Raw genomic sequence first — 21,760 nt, forward strand, 5'->3', positions numbered from 1 at the left:
TTGCTTTTGATTATTTAGTCACGCTACATTTCAGTTGCCCAACAAGTCGCACAAATCCAGACTGTTAAGTCAACTAAATTTTTAGGGATTACAATTACAAGTAACTTAAATTGCAATGCTCACATAGATAATGTTGTGGGAAGGCAAACCAAAGAATGTCATTCATTGGTAGAACATGTAGAAAATATAACAGGTCTAATAGACTGCCTACACTATGCTTGCATGTCCTCTTCTGGAGTATTACTGTGCGGGGTAGGTCCTGCTTCAGATAGGACTGCCGGAGAACTTCAAGAAAGTTCAAATAGCAGCAGCTTGTTTTCTATTATAGTGAAATATGGGAGAGTGCCACAGATGATACACAAATTGAAGTGGCAATCAAAGGCGTTGCTTTACAGCAGGATCTCCTCTTGAAATTTCAATCACCATCTTTCTTCTTAGAATGTGACTATTTTATTGATAGCCACTATCAGAGCTCGCACAGGATGATTTGAATGAGTTTTTCCACGTGTTGTTAGTGAGAGGGTAGAGAAATAACTTGAAAGGGGTTTGACAAACCCTCTGCCACGCACTTTGCAATGGGTTTGACAAACCCTCTGCCACGCACTTTGCAATTGCAGAGTAATTGTGTAGATGAAGAGTGCATACTTCACTGTCCCAATTTAGAAAGCAGACTGTAGAAGTTTGCATTTGTCTAAATGCACTAATAGTTTTTGTATGTCCATGTCTTTAACTTAAAGTGAATAAAATAGTAAGGAAATTGGTTCGCACTTTTCAGTAAGTTCCCTTTTTCTAATAAAAGCATAACTGGAAATTTTTTGTTCCTAAAAACACTGTAGTACTGACACAAAATTGTTTGCTTTGTCTAAAAAAACCTATAAAGACAATATTTCTTGAAATGTAAATTGCCAGTCTGTATGATCTGATATTTTACCGTTGGTTTTTTTCAGGTGGCATTGTGTCTCTCTACTTGCACCTAGGGATGCACCCATATGCTGAGTTTTCACAGCTACTGAAGACTTCCTTAAAAGCATGTGAAAATAATAAATGTACAAATACCTGAGGTTAATTTTTAATTCATACAGCTGCCCAGATGAGATCTGTGTTTCACAGTCTGTGATATTTCATATTCATTTATTTACACAATACATTCACATTGTTTTTAGTTGTGTATTTTGACATTTAGAAACCTTTATTGGCTCACTTTTTGTATTCAGCTTTAATGTTTTACAATGATCTGAAGGACTGCTGTGTTTGCTCCTTTTACACAAGGAATATTTATGATGTAAAATTCTGTGTGTGTGTGTGTGTGTGTGTGTGTGTGTGTGTGTGTGTGTGTGTGTGTGTGTGTGTGTGTGTGTGTGTGTGTGTGTGTGTCTGGTTTTTGCATGGGTGTACAGTTAAGAGGTTTACCTCAATACTATATGTATATATGTAGCATGTATTTTTAAAATGTCACTTTCCCAGTGCTGCTTAACGTCTTACTGTGGTAAGAAAATATTGTAGTAAATTGCTGTAATAACTTTTTAAAATAAAGTTACATAATGTTCTTGCTTCTTGTTTTTTCTCCACAAATAACTTGGGAATGTTAAGGAGGAAATTAGTCTGACCATAAAGATCGGGGACAAGAGAAAAAAAGTTGCATTGTTACACTCTTAACTTCAGAAGGTATTAAGGCCATTCAAAAAATTCAGACCTTTTTTTTTATAATAAAATCAGACAGGTGTTTGGGAACACAGCAATTGGTACCACGAAGGTAAGTGGTATAAGTTCTTCAGATGGCCACTAAATCATGAATGTTCAGGTAGGCCCTTAACATAAACATATGAAGTTGTTGTTGATCGTGTAAAGACCCTGGTGGTGCAAGATAGACCAATTGCAACTGGAGAACATGCAGCTGAAGTTAAAATTAGTATTGGATCCATTCATTCTGATTTTGACAGAACATTTGGACCTCAGAAAGACCTCAGCAAAATTTGTGCCAAATTTGCTAACAACTCTACAGAATCAATTTTGTTTGTAGATAACACAAGACTTACTGGACACTGAACAGCAATCCCAACTTTGGCACAGTGATCAGTTACTGTGCTAAACACCCCTGAAACAATTACAAACTGCTTTGGTCAAACTGAACTCCTGTAACTACAGATGGAGCTTCTATGAAGACTGAAAAATAAACAAATTTACTGCGTTATTGGAAAAGTAAAATTTGTGAGAAATCTTGGATTCATCATATGCATTGTATTAAACATAAATAAGTTTTGTGTGGAAAGGTGTTGGTTGAAACTTGTATCTAAAAGAAACTAATATCATTAAATGTTGATTCAAATTGGTGACAGTTCTCTGCTTTCTTCGTGGGCTAAACACCACACATTGTTTGGTCATGCTGTGGTGAGGTACATTGGCAATGCTGTGCCATGTGGTATGAAACAGCAAATATGCCAGTCTTTATTAAAAGGTAAATACAAGATATTTACAAAATGTGGTTATGAGAGTTATCCTTAATTGTTGATACAGCAAAAGACTTCAGGTTTGAATCCAAGGAAAAGGTCAGATCATAAAAAACATGATAAAGTTAAAGCATTCACATGTAAGCTAGTCTTACAGGAAAAGCAGGTAATGCATTATTTTCTATCAAACATGCAAGATAATCAAATTTTGTTGGGAAAAAAAACATTGCAGAGAGAGAGAGAGAGAGAGAGAGAGAGAGAGAGAGAGAGAGAGAGAGAGAGAGAGAGAGAGAGAATGTGTGTGCGCAATGTTTTTTTCCAACAAAATTTGATTATCTTGCATGTTTGATAGAAAATAATGCATTACCTGCAAGACTAGCGTATATGTGAATGCTTTAACTTTATCATGTTTATGATCTGACCTTCTTTTCCTGCGCGTGCGTGCAGCAAAAAATCTCTTGAATCTTGGAAATGAGTTTGAATCAACATTTACAAACTTTAAATTGTTTGGGAAGTTTCCTTTGTACTCCTCAGTTTATACAGTATAGAATTGGTACCTAATCATAGATAAATGGAGATAATGAGATCCAGTGTGATTCAGATTTAAAGACAAAATTTAGTGAAGCACCAGAAGGTGGATTTGCCTTCTATCAACATATCCAAGATAGTCTTTCCTCATCTGTTCACTCTTCCTAAACCCATTCTTCTCTATGTAAGTCTTCAGTCTACAAATGATTTGTTACTGCTTTGTAATAATGGCTTGTTAAAGTGATTGGTAGTATTCACACTTCTCAGCAATTCCCTGCCTGAAATCTAAGAGTATTTAGTGACTTGTCTCCATGTATCTTGCATACCAAGTGTTCTCATTATATTGTAAATATTTCGCTATTTTTTTGAAATTCTTCCTGCCGTATACTGTCAGATCAAATCTGCTGCCTCTTCCCTTTCCGTAATATCGTTTTAAAGTTTAGCTTGTATAACCCTTCAATGTATTCTGTCCACTTTGCAGACTTAACTTCTTGCACTGGGTTGCTGTCTCAGCTTTCGGTATTCATCCATGTGATTACCTTCTCAAAAAGGTTTCTTAGCTTTCAATGTAGGTGGTGTTTATATTTACTGTTAGTCAGTACTACTTCTAAAACTTTAAAAATGCAAAATGGTAAAGGGAGACATGGACAGAGAAGACTCATTTTTGATGACTGTTTCTTTTAGCCTTAGCCTTAGTCAGTTTTCAAAAATTTTGTAATGTAATCCAAATGGAAGAATCCAATATTATCAAAATATGAGGTATGTTTTCTCAACTCGGCTTCTAGCTTGTATATAGTATGGACACAAAGATTTTCAAAAATTCTTGTTAATGAGCAGAATGGATTTTGAAAGGTAAGATATATTACTACCAATGTATTCATTTTACAAGGAAATAAGGAAGACAAGAATTAAATTTAGAAGTACATGACTACAAGAGCTTTTGTAAAACTATTTCCTCATATAAGAAGAAATAGATTCTGGTTAGTATTAGAAAATATTGAATATTACCAGCAAGTTAAGACTGTGAAGGCTACAGTAAATGAGTAAAACAAGATGACCAAATTTTGATGAGGCACAAACAGGTGTGGCCTCGTGTATGTAATGATCAGTTTGATCAAGCTCTACTGTACATGGAAATATTGTCGGCTACTATAGGCATGTCAGGAGACTTTACATCAAAAAGTATTTCCAATCTTTTTTGGATAGATACTTCAGATGGGCACTGGCTTGTGAGCAAGTGCACCTTCCAGTCATTAGGGCCTGATTGCATTTGACATGTGCTGCAACTACCTGCTGGTGTTGGTGGTAGAGATGAGGTGAAATGGGGCAGTGAGGGAGAGGGCTAGTCTAGTAGGTTAGAGGTGGAGGATGATGATGTTATTGCCTGTGGGAGTGTGCAGGGATCTGCTGGCTACAAGATAGGGCTGCTGGGTGCAGAAGTGGGTGGCTGTGCTCAGGGAAGTGTGAATGGGAGTTGCAGGTGCCTTTCTTGGGTAGAAGGCATATGTGTACTGTAATGGGAGTAGGGAAAGAGATCAGCAGGTGAATAGTGACTAGCGAAAGTTGAGTCCAGGGGTTTGTGGGACTGAAGGATATGTTGTAGGGAGAGTTCCCAACTGCAAAATTCAGAAAACGGTGTTTGTGGGAATTGTCCAACTGGCAGTCTGTGAAACAGTCATAATAGTGACTGTGATGTTGGGTGGCATGTTCAGTTACTCCGCAATCCAGCTGCCAGTTGGGCATAGTTTGGCAGTGACAATGCATGTGAACGGTTAGCAGTCGTGCCCATGTAGAGTGCAGCCCAGTGATTGCACTAAAGTATGTAGACAGTCTAAATGGTCAGAAAAAAGCCTATGTTGCAAATTTTTTTGGCTAAACTTTCCGTGGTAAAAAACCTTCCAAACTTTCAGACTTCATTCAGATTAAAAAAAGTAAGTCTTGTGCTTCTAGTGCTTTGGTATGTTTCCTTTTTAAAAGAGCACAAAATTCTCTACAGATTTGATTACGACTGCTTTCTTGCTTCACCCAGTATCAAGGGCACTACAGTTTGTCAAAAAATGAGTTTGAGATTGAGCACAATACCATGATTTTAAGCACTTTTGTTTGTTAAAGGAAACATTCCACGTAGGGAAAATATATCTAAAAACAAAGATGTGACTTACCAAATGAAAGTGCTGGCAGGTACACACACACACACACACACACACACACACACACACACACACACACACACACACACACACACACACACACACACACACACACACACACACACACAAAAAAAATTCAAGCTTTCGCAACAAACTGTTGCCTCATCAGGAAAGAGGGAAGGCCCAAACTCTTTGTCTTTAAATATGTCTGCTTGTGTGTGTGTGTGTGTAAGTCTTTCTGCTGCCGGGATTGGAATGACTCCTTACCCTCTCCCTTAAAACCCACATCCTTTCGTCTTTCCTGATGAGGCAACAGTTTGTTGCGAAAGCTTGAATTTTGTGTGTCTGTCGACCTGCCAGCACTTTCATTTGATAAGTCACATCATCTTTGCATTGTGGAGAACAGCACTCCAGGGTACAAAGAAACACAGCAGGGGGAGGAAATACAGTAATAACCAGACTGTAGCAGATGAGTGACCACCATTCATCTTTTGGGACTTGGCCAGCAGGTTCCTGAAGGCAGATTGAAGGTGATTGCCGGAATTGCTATAGCCTCATCCGAAATGTTCTGCTGCAGTTCTTGAAGACTGAGGGTTGTTGCAATACACTTAAGGCTTGCGGACTGTCCACACAAAACAATTGCACACAGACAGATAAGGTGACCTGACAGGCTAGCTAGGGCTGCAACCAGACTGACTTCTAACAACTGTCAGGTGTGAAGATTCCATAAATGTGTTCAAAGGTTCGGTCAGCTGTATGCGCTGTTACTCCCTCCTGCTGGGGCTGTGATTATATGCATACATTCACATCCAATTGTATCCACTCATCTGGGCCACTTCTATTTGCCCCACACTGTATGTTATGTTACATGCTGTACCTGAACAGCTTACTGTGCGGCACAGATTGCACATCCCCCCCCCCCCCTTTCCCCCCGGGGGCTCCCTGCTCTTTGGTGGGTTCATGCTTGGCTACCGTGTGGGGCCCCAGCCTTTGCAGCATCTTTTCACTTCCATGACGTATGTCTATCCTGTTCCTGTCCCTTGGTGAACATGTCAGGGGTGTTTTTGGAAATGTGTTCCACATTTTCAGAAGCTGACATAAGAACAGTCGCCACTGTTTTTCATTCCTTTTTTTCCTTTCTTTGTTCACCTTTTCCTATCCTTCCTCTGCTTGGATGTTTGAGGCTCCTCTTTCTCTTCTTGCTCCTGGTGCACTCCTGAAGGCCAGCCCACGCATCTGACGTGTAACATGTGACTGAGTGACACATAATTCCCAGCCCCGGGTCAACAGGTAGGTTTCAAAGGTAACCCGTGGTACAGGCCAGACCCAGGGGGCTGAGCTGCTACCTTCCCAAATTGCCAATTGGTCCCTGTCAGGTGTTCAGGGGGTGTGAACAATCACTAAAGGCAGGTGCAACCCCCTCTGAGGTGGGTCCGCAGTTGGAAGGAGCGCACCATCAGAGACGCTGGCAATTGTGGTGGATTTTCTCGCAATGAGTCAATGTCTACAAACCTAAATGGAAAGAAGCTCTGATTCAAAGACCCTCCCAGCTGCACAACGGTTGCTCATGTTTTTGCATACTGAAGACTGTCAGTCCTTTAAAGGTGTCAATGCAAATGGAAGGAGCGCACCGTCAGAGACGCTGGCAATTGTGGTGGATTTTCTCGCAATGAGTCAATGTCTACAAACCTAAATGGAAAGAAGCTCTGATTCAAAGACCCTCCCAGCTGCACAACGGTTGCTCATGTTTTTGCATACTGAAGACTGTCAGTCCTTTAAAGGTGTCAATGCAATTGCAGGTCCTGTGAAATCCTCCTCTCGTTTACTCAATGGCACCTTGCTTTCGGTGATTCTGAAGCACAACTGCTTGCCGCTTTGCTTCTCAATGGCTGTCATGTTTATTTCAAGGCCCATAGAACTCTGAATTCTTCCTGTGGTAGATGAAACTTAAATGTCTCGGGGGAAATTTAATTATGAGAACTTCCTTTGGTGGTGTTTACACTGGGCTGCTTGATGGTCTAGCCGAGGCAGAAATCCAATCATGCGTCTATCACTGGGGTGACATTGCCGCCCATCGGGTTAGATGCACCCTTAGTGCCCCTACCCACTCTTTTCTTTTTTTTAAATAATATCATGGTCCGACCGTACATTCCAAACCTGATGCATTTCTACCAGTGTCATCGTTTCAATTGCATTTGAATGTCTTGTTGATACCTGGCCAAATGTGTAACCTATGGCAGTAGTGTGCACAAGGGTGATTGTCCACCTTCTCCCCACTGTATCAACTGCAATGGCCACCATGCCCCTGCCTCTCTAGATTGTGCCTTTAACCTTGATGGGTGGACTGTCCAGGAGATCTGGATAAAGGAGAAAGTGCCCTACCGCATGCAAGTTATTGGCTAGTAGCAAACCCTGCATACTACCATCTGGCACTTGCAGTACTGTTCTTGCTACATGAAGGACCTGGCCAAGCAGACATACGACCTCAAATTCAGCACTGCAATTGTGAAATCACCCAGCATCATGGTAGCATCGCCGTCTCCTTGTCCAGCTGTGCAACAAGCCACCAAACATTTACCTCCCAGGACGAAGTCACTAACTTCACAACTGGCAGGCCAGAAATGATAGAAGGAATACTCCCGTGAAGACTTCCTACACCCTTCCAACCTACAAACATCTGAGTCTTCCACTGGCAATTGGGAAAGCTCCAAGAAGTCAAACAAAGGTAAACAGTCTTCTCCTTTGGCGACTTGGAGATCCTCTTCGATGTCGTCATCACCTGACACCTTTGCCCAGCTTAACTCCGTATTGCCGGTGGGCACCATCAACTGTTTTTCTGCCTTGGGCGCCACAGATCAACAGTAGGAGAATGCTAACACCTCTGTAGATCTCGTGAAGCAGGATTTTCCAGCCTCTGCGCCCTGTAGCAGTGAGTCTTTGAAGGCACTTGGCACCCGCCAAGGTGACACCCCTCCATTATTTTCCTCCTCTTTCCTCATTATGACTCTCCTTTAATGGAACATTCATAGCATTTGATCAAACAAAGTGGATTTGTGGCTGCTCTTAGTTGCATTGTCCGTGTGTTCTCTGCCTCCAAGAAACAAAATTGCATCCTCACAACTGCTTTGAGCTCTTGCATTTCTTCTCTGTCTGTTTTGACCTATCTCCTGAGGATGGCATTCCAACTCATTGGGGGGAGTCGTGCTGCTCATACGGGATGACATACACAGTCAACCTATCTACCTGGCTCCAAGCTGTTGCAGTTCGCCTTTTCCTTCCTCACTTGACCTTTTTCCTTTGTTCCATTTACATCCCTCCATCATTTGATGTCACCAGGGCAGAGGGCAGACTTCCTCCAGCTTACTGGGCAACTACCTCACTCCTTTGTGATGCTATGTGACAATGCGCACCATCCCCTTTCCAGTTCTCCCAGAAGCAATCTGAGAGGTGTCCTCTTGGCTGACCCTCTTAATCAACTTAACCTCCTCTGCCTTAACAAAGGAACACTCACATTCCTTTCATACTCCACGAACACTTATTACCATTTGAACCTATCTTTCTGCACTGCCCCGCTTGCCCATTGTCTAGACTGGTCCATTCTCTCTGACATCTACTCGAGCGACCATTTCCTGTGTGCTATCCACTTGCTGACTCCTACCCCAGTTATGTGCACATTCAAACAGCAGCTTACTAGGCCGACTGGAGGCTTTACTCCGCCCTGGCGACCTTCAACGAACAACATTTCCCCAGTTGTGATGACCAGGTAGAATATCTTAGAAACATTATCATTACCACTGCAGAACGTTCCATTCCTTGCACTTCTTCTGCACTATGCTGTGTCCCAGTCCCTTGGTGGAGTGAGGTATGCCGTGACACAATTGGCGCATGGAGACATGCTCTCCGCATTTTTAACTGTCACCCTATGATGGCAAACTGCTTTATTATAAACAGTTTCGTGTACAGTGTCGTCATATTCTTCAGAATAGCAAGAAAGCTAGCTGGATTTCATTCACTACTTCTTTTAACAGTTTCACTCCCTCTTCCATTTTGTGGGCCAACCTTGAACAGCTCTCTGGGAACAATATCCATTCCCCGATTTCCAACCTGACAGCAGACGATGTCATAGTGGACCCAATTGCTATCTCCAACACCTTGGGCCGACATTTGCGGGGATTTCGAGCTCCTCCCACTGTCACCCTGCCTTCCTCCATAGGAAACAAGTGGAGGCGGCTCGGGTGATACCCTTCTCTTCTCAGAATTGACTGGTACAATGCTGCCTTTACTATGAGGCTCCCTTTTCGTTGACAATTTTGCCGTCTATTGCACTTCTCCATTGACTTGTCTCATTGGGCACTGTCTTCAAAGATGTCTGAATCGTTTTCACTCATGGCTTTTGTTTTTCCACTGAATTTCTGGCCATTTCTTCCACCGTCTTTACATCTTCCCGTGTTGCTGTTCCATTCACTGAAACTACAAAATTCCTAGGGGTCATACTCGATAGGAAACTTTCTTAGTCCTCCCATGTGTCCTACCTGACAGCCCGCTGTATGCGGTCCCTCAGTGTCCGTTGTGTCCTCAGTGATACTTCCTGGGGAACAGATCGGACTACCCTCTTCCATTTGTCCTGCTCCCTTGTCCGTTCAAAACTAGACTTTGGGTGTCGTTTATGCATCTGCATGTCCGTTCCTCTCACACCATCTCAATACCATCCACCATCGCAGCGTCTGTTTGGCCACTGGCACCTTTAACATAATGGCTATGAGCACTATGGGACTTAACATCTGAGGTCATCAGTCCCCTAGACTTCGAACTACATAAACCTAACTAACCTAAGGACATCACACACATCCATGCCCGAAGCAGGATTCAAACCTGTGATCGTAGCAGCAGTGCAGTTCCAGACTGAAGTGCCAAGAAACGCTCAGCCACCCTGGCCAGCTACCTTTAACACTAGCCCAGTTCAGAGTTTGTATAAAGAAGCTGCCGAACTACCGTTGTCATACCACTGAGACTTTCTTTTCTGTAGCTGTGCACGCCATGTATCTGCCATGCGTGACTACCCACCCTATGCCCCTCCCTTGATGACTCCTTTGATCTCCAGTATGGGGCGTGCCCCTCTTCTCTGTTACCTCCTGGAGTTCGCTTTCGGCTCTTGCTCTGGCAGCTTAACTTCACGCTACCTGCCACTTTCTCCTTGGGTGTGAATCCTTCACCACCTTGGCTTTGTGTAGCAGCCTTGGCCTTCATTCACTACCTAAAGACACTACTCCAACCTAACTCTATTGCCTTAAGTTTCACGGCCTTCGCGTGGAACTTCTTGATAGTACCTTTGTGTTCAGTGATGGCTCTTGGAATGACCATGTTGTTGGGTGTGCCATCGCCATTGGCAGCAACGTTTTTCAGTATCGGCTTCCGGAACACTGCTCAGTATTTGTAGCAGAGCTCTTCACCCTGTATTAGACCACGCAAAATGTCTGGCGACACAGGCTTTTCAATTGCATCATTTGAACTGACTCTCTCAGTGCCCTTCAAAGCCTCTGTGTGCTGTACACCATTCATGCCTTAGTGCAACAGATCCACAAAATCTGTCACTTGCCGGCTCTTGATGGATCCATTGTGATGTTTATGAGGGCTCATAGCCACATCGGTCTGACAAGACTGGCATCCTTGTGTGGATGTGTGTGATGTCCTTAGGTTAGTTAGGTTTATGTAGTTCGAAGCCTAGGGGACTGATGACCTCAGATGTTAAGTCCCATAGTGCTCAGAGCCATTTTGTTAAAGGTGCCAGTGGCCAAACAGATGCTGCGATGGTGGATGGTATTGAGATGGTGTAAGAGGAACGGACGTGCAGATGCATAAAAGACACCCACAGTCTAGTTTTGAACAGACAAGGGAGCAGTACAAATGGAGGAGGGTAGTTCGATCTGGTCCCCAGGAAGAATCACTGAGGACACTGCTGCTAAGGCTGCAGTCCTCCTATCTCAGCCCATTAGTTCTTACATTCCCTCTGATGATATGTGTGTTGCCTTTTGTCAGCAGGTGGGGTCACTTTTGCATCACCGCTCATTGTCCCTTCATGGGTACAAGCTCCGGGTTATTAAGCCTCTCCCAGTGGCTTGGACAACCTCCTATCAGCCCTCTTGCCATGAGGAGATCATTTTAGCTAGGTTGCATATCGGGCACTGCCTTTTTTAGCCATCGCCATTTGTTAAGTGGTGCTCCCTCAACACTGTGTGCTCACTCTTAGATGGTCCACCATTTCCTAACAGAATGCCCTTTCTTTAACCACTTACATACTTGTTTGTGTTTCCTGTCTGAGTTATCGGCATTTTTAATGAAAGACGCATGGACTGTCAACTGGGTTTTACTTTTCATCTGTTGTAGCAATATGGCGAAAGTCATTTATTTTTTAGTTCAGGGCATTTGTTTCTCTATGGCATATTTTATAGACCTTTCTCCATGTCCTTGGTTTTAGCTCTCTTCCATTGATTGGGATTAACATGTAGTTGTTTTTGACATCTCTCTTTGTCTTTGTGCTCTACAGTCTCGGTGCATATGATCCTGGTCAGTTTTGCACCCTAAAACACAACAAACTAGATTGCGTATGTTTTTTATTTTTTGTAAACAAAGTTTCTCATGACAAGTATTTGTACAATGAATGGAACAAAATTACTTCATCTCGCTTAAAAAGGAATTTTGAGAATGTAACAGTGAGATGGACCAGGCATAGCATGCTGATGTTATGACTGTAACATCTGCCATTTCAAGAACCATCGATTTTGGAAGTGTGGTAATTGTGAAAAACGATGTTGACGGCGTTATGCTTATGACTGGTTTGAGGCAAGGCATGGAAAACGATTTTTTCGAAAGCCAGGAAGAGGAAGTCCAGAAGACTGCATCCTCAAAGTTCAAAAGTGAACACACACTGTTCACTCACGCCACTGCATCCTCAAAGTTCAACAGTGAACACACTCTGTTCACTCACGCCATTAGTGGATTTGCTTTTTTCAGTCAAGGAAAAATGAAGTTTTGCAACATTATTAACAAAAGCGAACACGTCTTGGTTCATTCAAGACTCCAGATGCTACCCATGGAAAAAACAGCTAGAGGACAGTTTATTATCTGATTTAATAGTGGAGGTGTCAGCAGTCTGCAGACACAGACAAATTGTGGTACCAACTACTCAGTCTGCCACAAAAAGCAAATTAAATGTCGCAAGGTTGCCATGCACAAAAGATGCTGTGCAACCTCATTAATTACAAAGTTATCAGCAAGTCCAGTGCTGGATGGACAACTGGAAACATCCTAAGAAATGGGGCTGGACTCACACTTACCAGTCAGAGGCCTGCTGCAATGATCCAAGATCCAGCATCTGAGTCAGTTCTTCACATTGCTTCATGCTAATGTATAAGGGGCAATCAAAGAATTTTCACTTGTGGGCATTGAGCAGCATACATGCAACACAGTTTGACACCGATGGTGGTATACTAGCACTGACATGTAGGCAAGGGTCGGGCATGGGATTTGCATCTTTCTAATGCGCATGAGGTAAATGTGGAATCTTGAACTATGGCTAGTTATTACCAATGTGTTCAAACAGAACAAACTCCGGTAGACAGCTGTCAGAGAATGAAAAAATGGATATGGGGTAGCAAGGACATAAAAAACAACCGTTGTGGAATGTTGTGCCAAATTTTATGCTGCTTCATTATAACACATTTCCCATATCACAAATGTTGTAATGCAGAGACTATGCCTATAATACTGATCTCTTCCCATGTGATTTGACACCTTCAGTCCCTTAAGAAAAGGGCTCGAAGGTTTGACAATTCTTGTTGAATGAGGATGTGCATTAGGCAGTTAAGACTTCTTCATGCAGCAGGGTAAGGCATTTTACCAAATGGGTGTCTGGTGGGACATTGGGATGATTGCCTCAATGTTCAATGTGGTTTTGCCTGCTCTTCATACTGATTTGGACTGTATAGTCTTCAAATGGGAACTTTTTGGCAGCTCCTTATGAGTTGAGCTGTTGTGGAGTGTGCTCCTGCAGGAAAGCAGGTTTGAAATGTTCCATTTACAAAAACTATAGTGGAGTCAATTGTGAAAACATGCCAGAATTTTTGTGTGAAGAAGTAGATTTTATAGAAATTACTGAGGAAATTGATGCTCAGACCAATGAACTGGAAGAGCCTGACTCACTGTTGGAAGAACAGGTCAATCTGCGATCACTCGATCTACTTACTCTGATTGTACCACTCAAGGCATTTCTGGTGACACTGAAGAACTTGTCCCATCCAAACATTAGAAGTGATTTACGTATCCACCTCAAGTGCACTACTGGTTGAAGTACACTGTCAGAAGTGTTATGGATCCAGATGTGGTTTGGTGGTGATTCTTACTGAATGTTAAGGCCTTTTTAATTGAAATAAATCTACCTGCAGTTCACTGGTGTTGCATGGTTTATTTTTAGAAACATAATTGCCTACCGATTCTCATTTGCCTATTTCAGCTAACAATAGTTCAGTTTCCTTCACTGGTTATTTAATAAGAACAAATTGTGTTTTATAGACGTGCGTGCATCAGGGCTGAAATGCCCTGGAGCTTAACTTCGACTAGTGATGAACAAATCACAAGTAACTGGATCCCACATGGAGTAACTGAATCCCGCAAAGTGAGTTGTTTCTTTCCAACAGAAGACATTACGTGTGGTATATTTTTATTATATAAACATGAACTGAAATAAAAGTGCTCAAGAATTATGTATTTTGAACAAAGTTTGAAAATTCGATAGTGTCCTTGGTATTCGGTGTAGAAAAAGACTAGCAATCAAGAGGTGTAGCTATGTAACCAAGGGCCCTGGGGCATAAATGAAACTGGGTTCCTATTTAAACTAAAGTAAATACTTTACAAATGCAAAACTACTTCATCATCAGCTCCTTACTGCCCACTGCATGGCATAATTAGGCAAACCTACTTACTACCAAGTAAATTATTGTGTGTAATGCAGTAGATAATATAGATCGCACTTCCTAATAATAGTATAATTGTGATAGTTTGTTAGCTTTCACGCAAAAACTACTGGCCGGATTTGGATGAAACTTTGCACAAGGATAGTGTGCAACCCGGATAAGACATAGGATACTTGCATGCCAATAAAAGAATCCTGTGATATTTTGTCCATACTAGGCGAACGAAGTCGTGGACAGAAGCTGATAAAATACAAGCAATGTATACCCATCCAGGAACACATTGCACATTGCCCCCTGCCGCGAAGCACGCTGGGAATAGTCGTCAGGGCATATGCATCTGCTATGGCACAGTGGTGACTTGTGTCTAGGGGACGCCAAGGAATTGGTTCTGCTGATTGGTTGAGATCACGACATCATCAGGGAGACAGCACATGTGTAGCAGTGCCGCCTGGTGACAAGAAGTGTAATGAGCTCTATTGACATTAGTGACGTCGCTCACCTGTTGTTTAAAAAGCCATTACATGTAGATTGCCCACAGCTGTCATTTTGGAACGTCAAATAAGTCCAGATTATTCAATGGAGCTTAACTTAAGGGAATTAAATGTAAAAACCTGGTTCGAATGCGAATAATTGATAATGCGGTGACAGACTAACCCGGTTGCAGCTGTGGCAAATGCGGAAAAGCGGACCAAATATATGTAAAAGTTACATACATATTCCTTGCATTTTCTCCAGTTTATGTATGATATTGTTAATAATATGTATCAAAATATTCTTTGAATGATTATTCATTAACTATATTTTCCGATTTTACCTTGTTCTTTTAGGTTTTATTGTGAGAAGTGCTATAAATGTGGTACCTTCAAATATAATGCCAACTTAAATATTAGGCAATGCCATATGTCCGTTTGTCACCACAACAACTATCCCGCACTCAAACTTTATGAGTTCCACAACTAACAAAATTATCACCCTTCAACTAACCTCAGACAACATTATAGAGAAGTCCATAGAATTGATTTCCTGGGGGGGGAGGGGGGGGTCCCAATATTGTGCTCCTGGCAAAGTATGTGTTATGCTTCAATTTTGGTCGTTGTTATGTAAACAAAGAACTATATGTCAGTGTTATGCACAAAGTGCATCTTCCTATACCTTGTCTAGTTTTTCAGAATCCGGGTTATGTTCATATGGCATTGTGATAAACAAGGCTGAATGAGGAATTATTAATAGATTAATAGGTCTAGACAATACTCACATCTCCAAATCGTGAGACTGTTATAGATGTAGTTCACCGGTAATCACAGTTTATCATTTACAGTGAAATGTGTAACAAAACATTTGAAATAAATCACAAAGTTTCAGAGTGATACCGTATGTTTTAATGTATTAGACATTCACTCACAGATCTTTTCCGTATTCTGTATTACAAACATAGGGCCTAGTCTGCTAGTTACAATACGGTATGTGGTGATGGGTACCTTGTATGACATTGCTCTAAATTTTCTCAATAGTGTTCCATGTAAAGAACATGTTTGTCCAAGGTTTTCTCATTTGAGTTCATGAAGCATCTCCATAATACTTGCATGTTGATTGAGCCAACCAGTAAGAAATCTAGAAGCCCCCTTCTGAACTGCTTGGTTTCTTCCTTAAACTGACCTGGTGGGGATCCCAAAAATTCAAGTGGTACTCCAGAATGAATTGTATCAGTGTTCAATACAGGTGGGTTTCTCTCAACTTGTGGTCTGAGTGACACTCCCCTCATTCCCAGTCTTCCCAAATGTATTCATCTTCCCAGAGGAAGGAACTACGAGTACAGAAAGCTAGAAATAGTATTTTTACTCAACTGTTGGTTCCTCTAATAGTTCATACAAACCATTTTATAATTTTTAGAGAGCACCATCAGCTGTTCATATAACTGTGAAGTTAAATATCTGTTTAATATGAACATTACTGTTATCCAGTACATGCATCCTTGAGTCCAAACATTATGATTAATTATAGGAGAGGAGGCTAATGAGATACTCTTTTACTTTATATTTATTTTGGATAATTTACTTTAAATCATTCTCGATCACAATTTGGATTTATTTGTGGTTATTTGTTTCGACCACTTATGTGGTCATCTTCAGACCCATTGGCATTGGTTGTCTGTGGAGCAGAACTTCATATGGCAGTAAATCACTGTTTCAGAAGTAATTACATTTATTTAATATCTGGGGTTTCCAGTTTTCTGTCTGATTCCTGTTAGTCTACGGGGTGTTAAATAAAGAAACAGTCATGGAGATTGTGCTGATCTCCATGACTGTTTCTTTATTTAAGATAAAGATAAGATCACAGATAAAGTTCTGATTTTGCACCAGAATGTAAATTTATATTCTGAATCACAGGCAGAGAAACAGTCTATGCAAGTATTATGGCATTTAATTTCACAAATAATCCTAAATTCACACCTCTTATTAACACCAAATAAAATTAGGCGGTTAATGTATTGACATGAGAGTGTATAAATCAAGGACAATGAGGAGGCTTCTGTAAGATGTCAAACTATCTCTTTTACACAATAATCGTACTCACGTGGATAAAAAGTTCTCTCATAAGATTCCACATCAAATATGAATAGAATCCCATGCTTTTGATTACTGGCTCCATCACTATTGTCAGGGGCCAAATCTGACTGTCATAAAATTAATGAGGTTCACACTTATGCCCAGTGGACACAATGCAGTTGGCTAAATTACATCATGGAGAAAGCATATGCTAAAGCAACACCCTCTGCGCCCATAGGTCACATTTTTGCAAGCTGTCCAGCATAGCTTGCACTGCCATCACTTGTAATAGGTGGTGAACTATGTGAAGTTTTTCTCTGTAATTTTTCTTTCCGATGTGCATGCTTCCACGTATTGCTTAATTATACTAATTAATTCGAAATTGTGTGAAAATATTGTGTTATATTCATATATACTGCCTCATGTCGTCTGTTCTTGTATTAGAAAATAGCAGATAAATAAACTGATAATTACATAGTGAGTGTGTATATTGTTGTGATCATACAGTCTAATTTCAGCTGCTTCCGTAATTACAGAGACCCAACAGCTAGAAATATGGGCCAGATCCTCATCTGCTTAAAGGCTATCTTGCATTTACTCACTAAACAGTTCTCGGAAACTGCTGATTTTCATTTTTTCAAGCTTGAGGTGATGATCAACACAGCGATTAGCAGTAGTTTGTATAGGCTGTCCCACATAACTGATACCATACTCACAAGGAATATTATAAATCCTTGATACACTGAGCCTGAGAGTATGTTTCTCAGGTCACAACCTTTCTTTAATTTTCCTTGGTGACAGAAGGACTCCTCTGATTCCTTGCCTGTTTACACTCTAACTTACCCATTGCACCACAGAATGGAAGCCATGCTGTGTCTTTGTCCTCATGACTTGGCTGATGATTTCTTCAACAGATTTGACCTAATTTCATATACATAATGTTTGTTTGGAGGGAGGGGGGTGGGGGGGAGGGGGGTTGGATTGTGAAAGAGCAATGGGAAGATGCGGAGGTACGGTCAAGGGTATAAGTAAAATAAATAGTGACTAAATGGTGGTGACAAGGGGTGGTTTTGAGTCGTAATAAATACGAAAGCAGAAGACATTATGTCACAGCATTATGACAAGACTACGGACTACATGTCATAAGGCATGATCCCAATTTAAACACCAGTGTTCTATCTGAATTAATAGCAAACTTAATTCTAACTGGGAATTTGCATAGATAGCCAATACATATATTACATGCTTAATACTGCAAAGAATTCAAACATTATAAACAATATCATGCTTTGCTGAATATGCAAACACACACAACAATTCAATAATAATCATGAGGATAAAAAACATTGTTTGTACTATATATATACACCAAAACAAGTGTAGAAGGAAAAATGCCTTCAGCTGATTCCAAAATCATAGAGCAGACTAGTACCACAAGGACTATCATACTACACCTAATGACTGCCAGTACCAATCATTATAAGATGATATCCAAATTAACCTATCAAACAAAGATATTCCTCTCTTCTGCTCTTATTTCGTACACCTCCATGCCCCAACCCTCCTTCCACCGACCCTTTAATCCGTGTTCTGCTTACATCTTTCCTTGATCATGAATGCTCACTGTATCATGTGCAAATCACCCCCCACCCCCCACCCCCTGTCCCAATGATCTGTCTCAACTTTGACACTTTGCCTCAAGTGATGCAAATGTATTACCGACCGCCACTCACCCTATGGTCAGGGCGGACCCACCACATCAGATACACTAGAAGGTGCCTCAATAGCAGAGCCTATGGTGAAACAAATGATACCTGAGCTGTTCCAAGCAATGCACTAGTTTCTCCGCCACCATTACACCTGAATGCAGCAGCCTAAAGACAGCTGACTGTAGTTAAAAGCACCTTCAGCCAATCATGAACTGCAGCCAGCTCCTCTTGTGTCCAACATACACCCTATCCATCCTACCATTTCTAACTTAAGAATTAAACTATGAAAACAAACAAAAAAAGCTAAATATGCGACTTACTACTGTTTGACAGAGGCTGATGGCTTCTTCCGACTCGAATAACATTATATTGAATATATTGTGTGTTCTTATCTAAGTGCTGGAATAATTTAACAACCTGTTTATGCACTTTAAAGAAATTTCAACTTCTTATGTGTATGCGCAGTACCTAATAGACTTACAGTAAGCCTCTATTCCCTATTTTAAGTTTATTAATACCAGAGATTGCTGGTTCTCATTTACATAAACTGAGATTAATTTGGAAGCCTCTCGCCACATCCCCCTTGTCCCTTCCCTTCCCTCCGTCTCTTGCCCATACCACCTGTATTAATACTGTACTTTTGTTCCAATGTGATCTTTGCACTCTCAATTGTGATTATTAGTTTTCCTCAGGGAATAAAAAATCATTTAGCATGATGTACTGTTTTTATGGTTTTTCAGTTGATTTTTGTTAATTATCTGTCAAAATATGACAAATGAACTCAGCACTTCTACAACCAAATCAATTAGTGGTATGTTATAACAGCTAATTATGTGATGGCAGAATGCTGTGAGTTGAGAGCTCCAAAGTTATGATAGATAACACTTGGCATGATACTCTGAAGTAACGTTTTTTTCTCTGGTATGTTAACTTATTTTCCTATGAATCCAAGTATGCTTAATGTTTCATACATATTTTGTAATGTTTCTGGGCAGATATTCTGATGATGGGCAATGTCTGAAATGCATTACTAATTAGTCATCAAAAGTGGCTAAAACATATGCTGTTGTTTGGTTAACATTTTCTGGTGATTTACCCATAATTATTTAATCCTTGCACACTATTCCCTTTTGCATTTATTTTAAAAATAAAAGTAACTTCCTATACAGATATAATGGTACATTGTACATGGAAATTCGATCTTTATTTTTTTGTTTCATGGTCCTGCTAGTGTTTCAGCTTGTATTTATTTTTAATTGAATTATTATAATTTTTTTTCTTTTTTCAGTGTGTTCACTTGAATTATGAATAATTTAAAAGTACATAAAACATTAGTCATATAACCTACTGAAATACTAAGAAGCACTTCCAGAATTTCTGTAAAATGGGTTAACACCATTATTCCAATCACTTTACAGAAAACTATCGAAACAATCATTTTAACTCCTTCACTTTACAATTTATTACTGTATTCGGTGGGATGAATTTGTATAAGATACATTACTTCTGCTGGCAACCAAAACTTTTTTATTGAAAATTTTTGTACAATATTATGCAAGTGTTTATTTAGGCAAATAGTAATATTATTTAAATAAACTGAAAGTTAGTTGTTTCTGTACGCTGCAAGATTTTGAAATATTTTCCAATTAATTCACAAAATTTGCTTCGTTTATGCAATTTTCAAGTGCATCTTTACTTCAATGATACTTACTCTTTACTTTCACTTGCCTCTTTTTTTCCATCACTTTCATTTCTTTCTTTTACAAATGTCTGCCAAGTCATCAGGCATAGCCTATCTAACCCATAACCAGTGTGGTGGGGTAATACAGATGCCAGGGAATCTTGTTTATTTTTAGATTGAATGCTTGTAAAATTGTAGTGCTGTAGGTCTGCATACTTCGCACTCTGAACTGTAAAACCAAGTGGTTGTGTTTAGAGCAGGTAAGTTTGGGGCCAGACTGACCCCACCATACTGCTTGTGGGATTTCTCTAGCGAATTGTTTCCTGTTCCTATAGATTGAAATGATGTTACATTCTCGTAAAGAAATGAAAATCAACTAGATGAATGGCTACAATCTATCCTTGACTAAGTACAGCTACACACACTGATTAAGCAGAACCTTTTGACCATCTACCTAATAACCGGTATGTCTATCTTCAGCACGGATAACAGTGACAATGCGTTTTTGCACGGAATCAATAAAGCCTTGATAACTCGCTGGAAGGAGTTGGCACCACATCTGTGCACACAAGTCACCTAATTCTTGTAAATTCTGGGGGGTGAGCTCTGATGCCACATTCAAGTTCAATCACATGCCAGTCTGTGTGATGGGCAAAATCAAGTATGTCTGTATGATCACCCTGTGTGAACGAGTTCTTAAATGCAAAATTTAGGACTTCTGCCTTCCTTTTGCCCTCTTCTACAGAAAGTAACCAGGTACAACGCCGAGTTGGGCCTTTATCTGGATTATATAGCAGCCATGACAGTAATTCAGTTAGGTGAAGAGGAAGAAGAAAATGAAAATGAGGTAGAAAATGTAGAGGTGTTGGAAGATGTCATATTTTGATGTAGCACTTACCAGGCATTGGTCCTGCATAGGTCTCCAAAATTCTTGTTCTGAATGCAGCATCTGGTCATTCCATGTAATGGGTAATGTTTTCAGAGAAATTCTTAGGGCAATGAATGATTTTTTCTTCTTTTTGTGAATCCATCAGAGGTGGGATATAGGACTGCAGCTGGCTCCAAATTCTTGGGAAAAACCTTGTATCAAACAGCTGTTTTACTTTTTATAAATCCTTTACTATATGCAACTAGTTTCAGCATCCCATTAATCTTAAGGCTATACATAAACCACCAGATAAATATATCACATAGTTGGTCTGCATTATGCAGGTGCCACCAGTTTTCTTACTAGATTCCACAGACTTCTTCAGACTGATGTGGACACCTCAGTCATAAGACAACTAGTTATATTTCTACAATTTTATGCATGGTATCCATTCTTTCAGACATCTGAAAGAACAGTCACCATGCATACAATTGTATCTATACATAGCCTAGCTTGGCATTGGGGAACTTTCTTCAGTTCAGATGCACTCATACACTCAGAGCCATCTGCAGGAATATCTCATGGATACGGTGAGTGAGATGGACTGCTGTAGTGAGTGAGGGTACTACTGCAGTAGTAGTGACATATGAAATTTTGGGTAAGATGGGAGACTTGCTCAGGTAATCCACATAGTCGTGATGGGCACTGTGTCTGGGTAGTGAAGTAGTCAGTGCAACTGCCTTGAGAGCAGGAGAGACTGGTTCAAATCCCGACCCAGTAAAAATTTTCTTGTGTCACCATTGATATAGGTCAACACAGCAAGAAAGCATTTAATAAAATTATCATAATACTCTTATGTCAG

The 21,760-nt window shown here is 40.5% G+C and overlaps 1 protein-coding gene across 1 annotated transcript in view; it reads left to right on the forward strand.

The window, feature by feature from the left end:
- The window catches only part of LOC126412690 (cyclin-A2), a 40,963-nt gene extending 39,417 nt beyond the window's left edge, over positions 1-1,546 (forward strand). Inside the window, exon 6 of the mRNA XM_050082401.1 lies at positions 948-1,546. Coding sequence (XP_049938358.1) covers positions 948-996 — 49 coding nt within the window. The 3' untranslated portion in view covers positions 997-1,546. The remainder of the gene's footprint in view (positions 1-947) is intronic.
- Positions 1,547-21,760: the final 20,214 nt, after the last annotated feature.

The sequence above is a fragment of the Schistocerca serialis genome, chromosome 7 (genome assembly GCF_023864345.2).
Source record: "Schistocerca serialis cubense isolate TAMUIC-IGC-003099 chromosome 7, iqSchSeri2.2, whole genome shotgun sequence".
In the NCBI taxonomy this organism is placed as follows: domain Eukaryota; kingdom Metazoa; phylum Arthropoda; class Insecta; order Orthoptera; family Acrididae; genus Schistocerca; species Schistocerca serialis.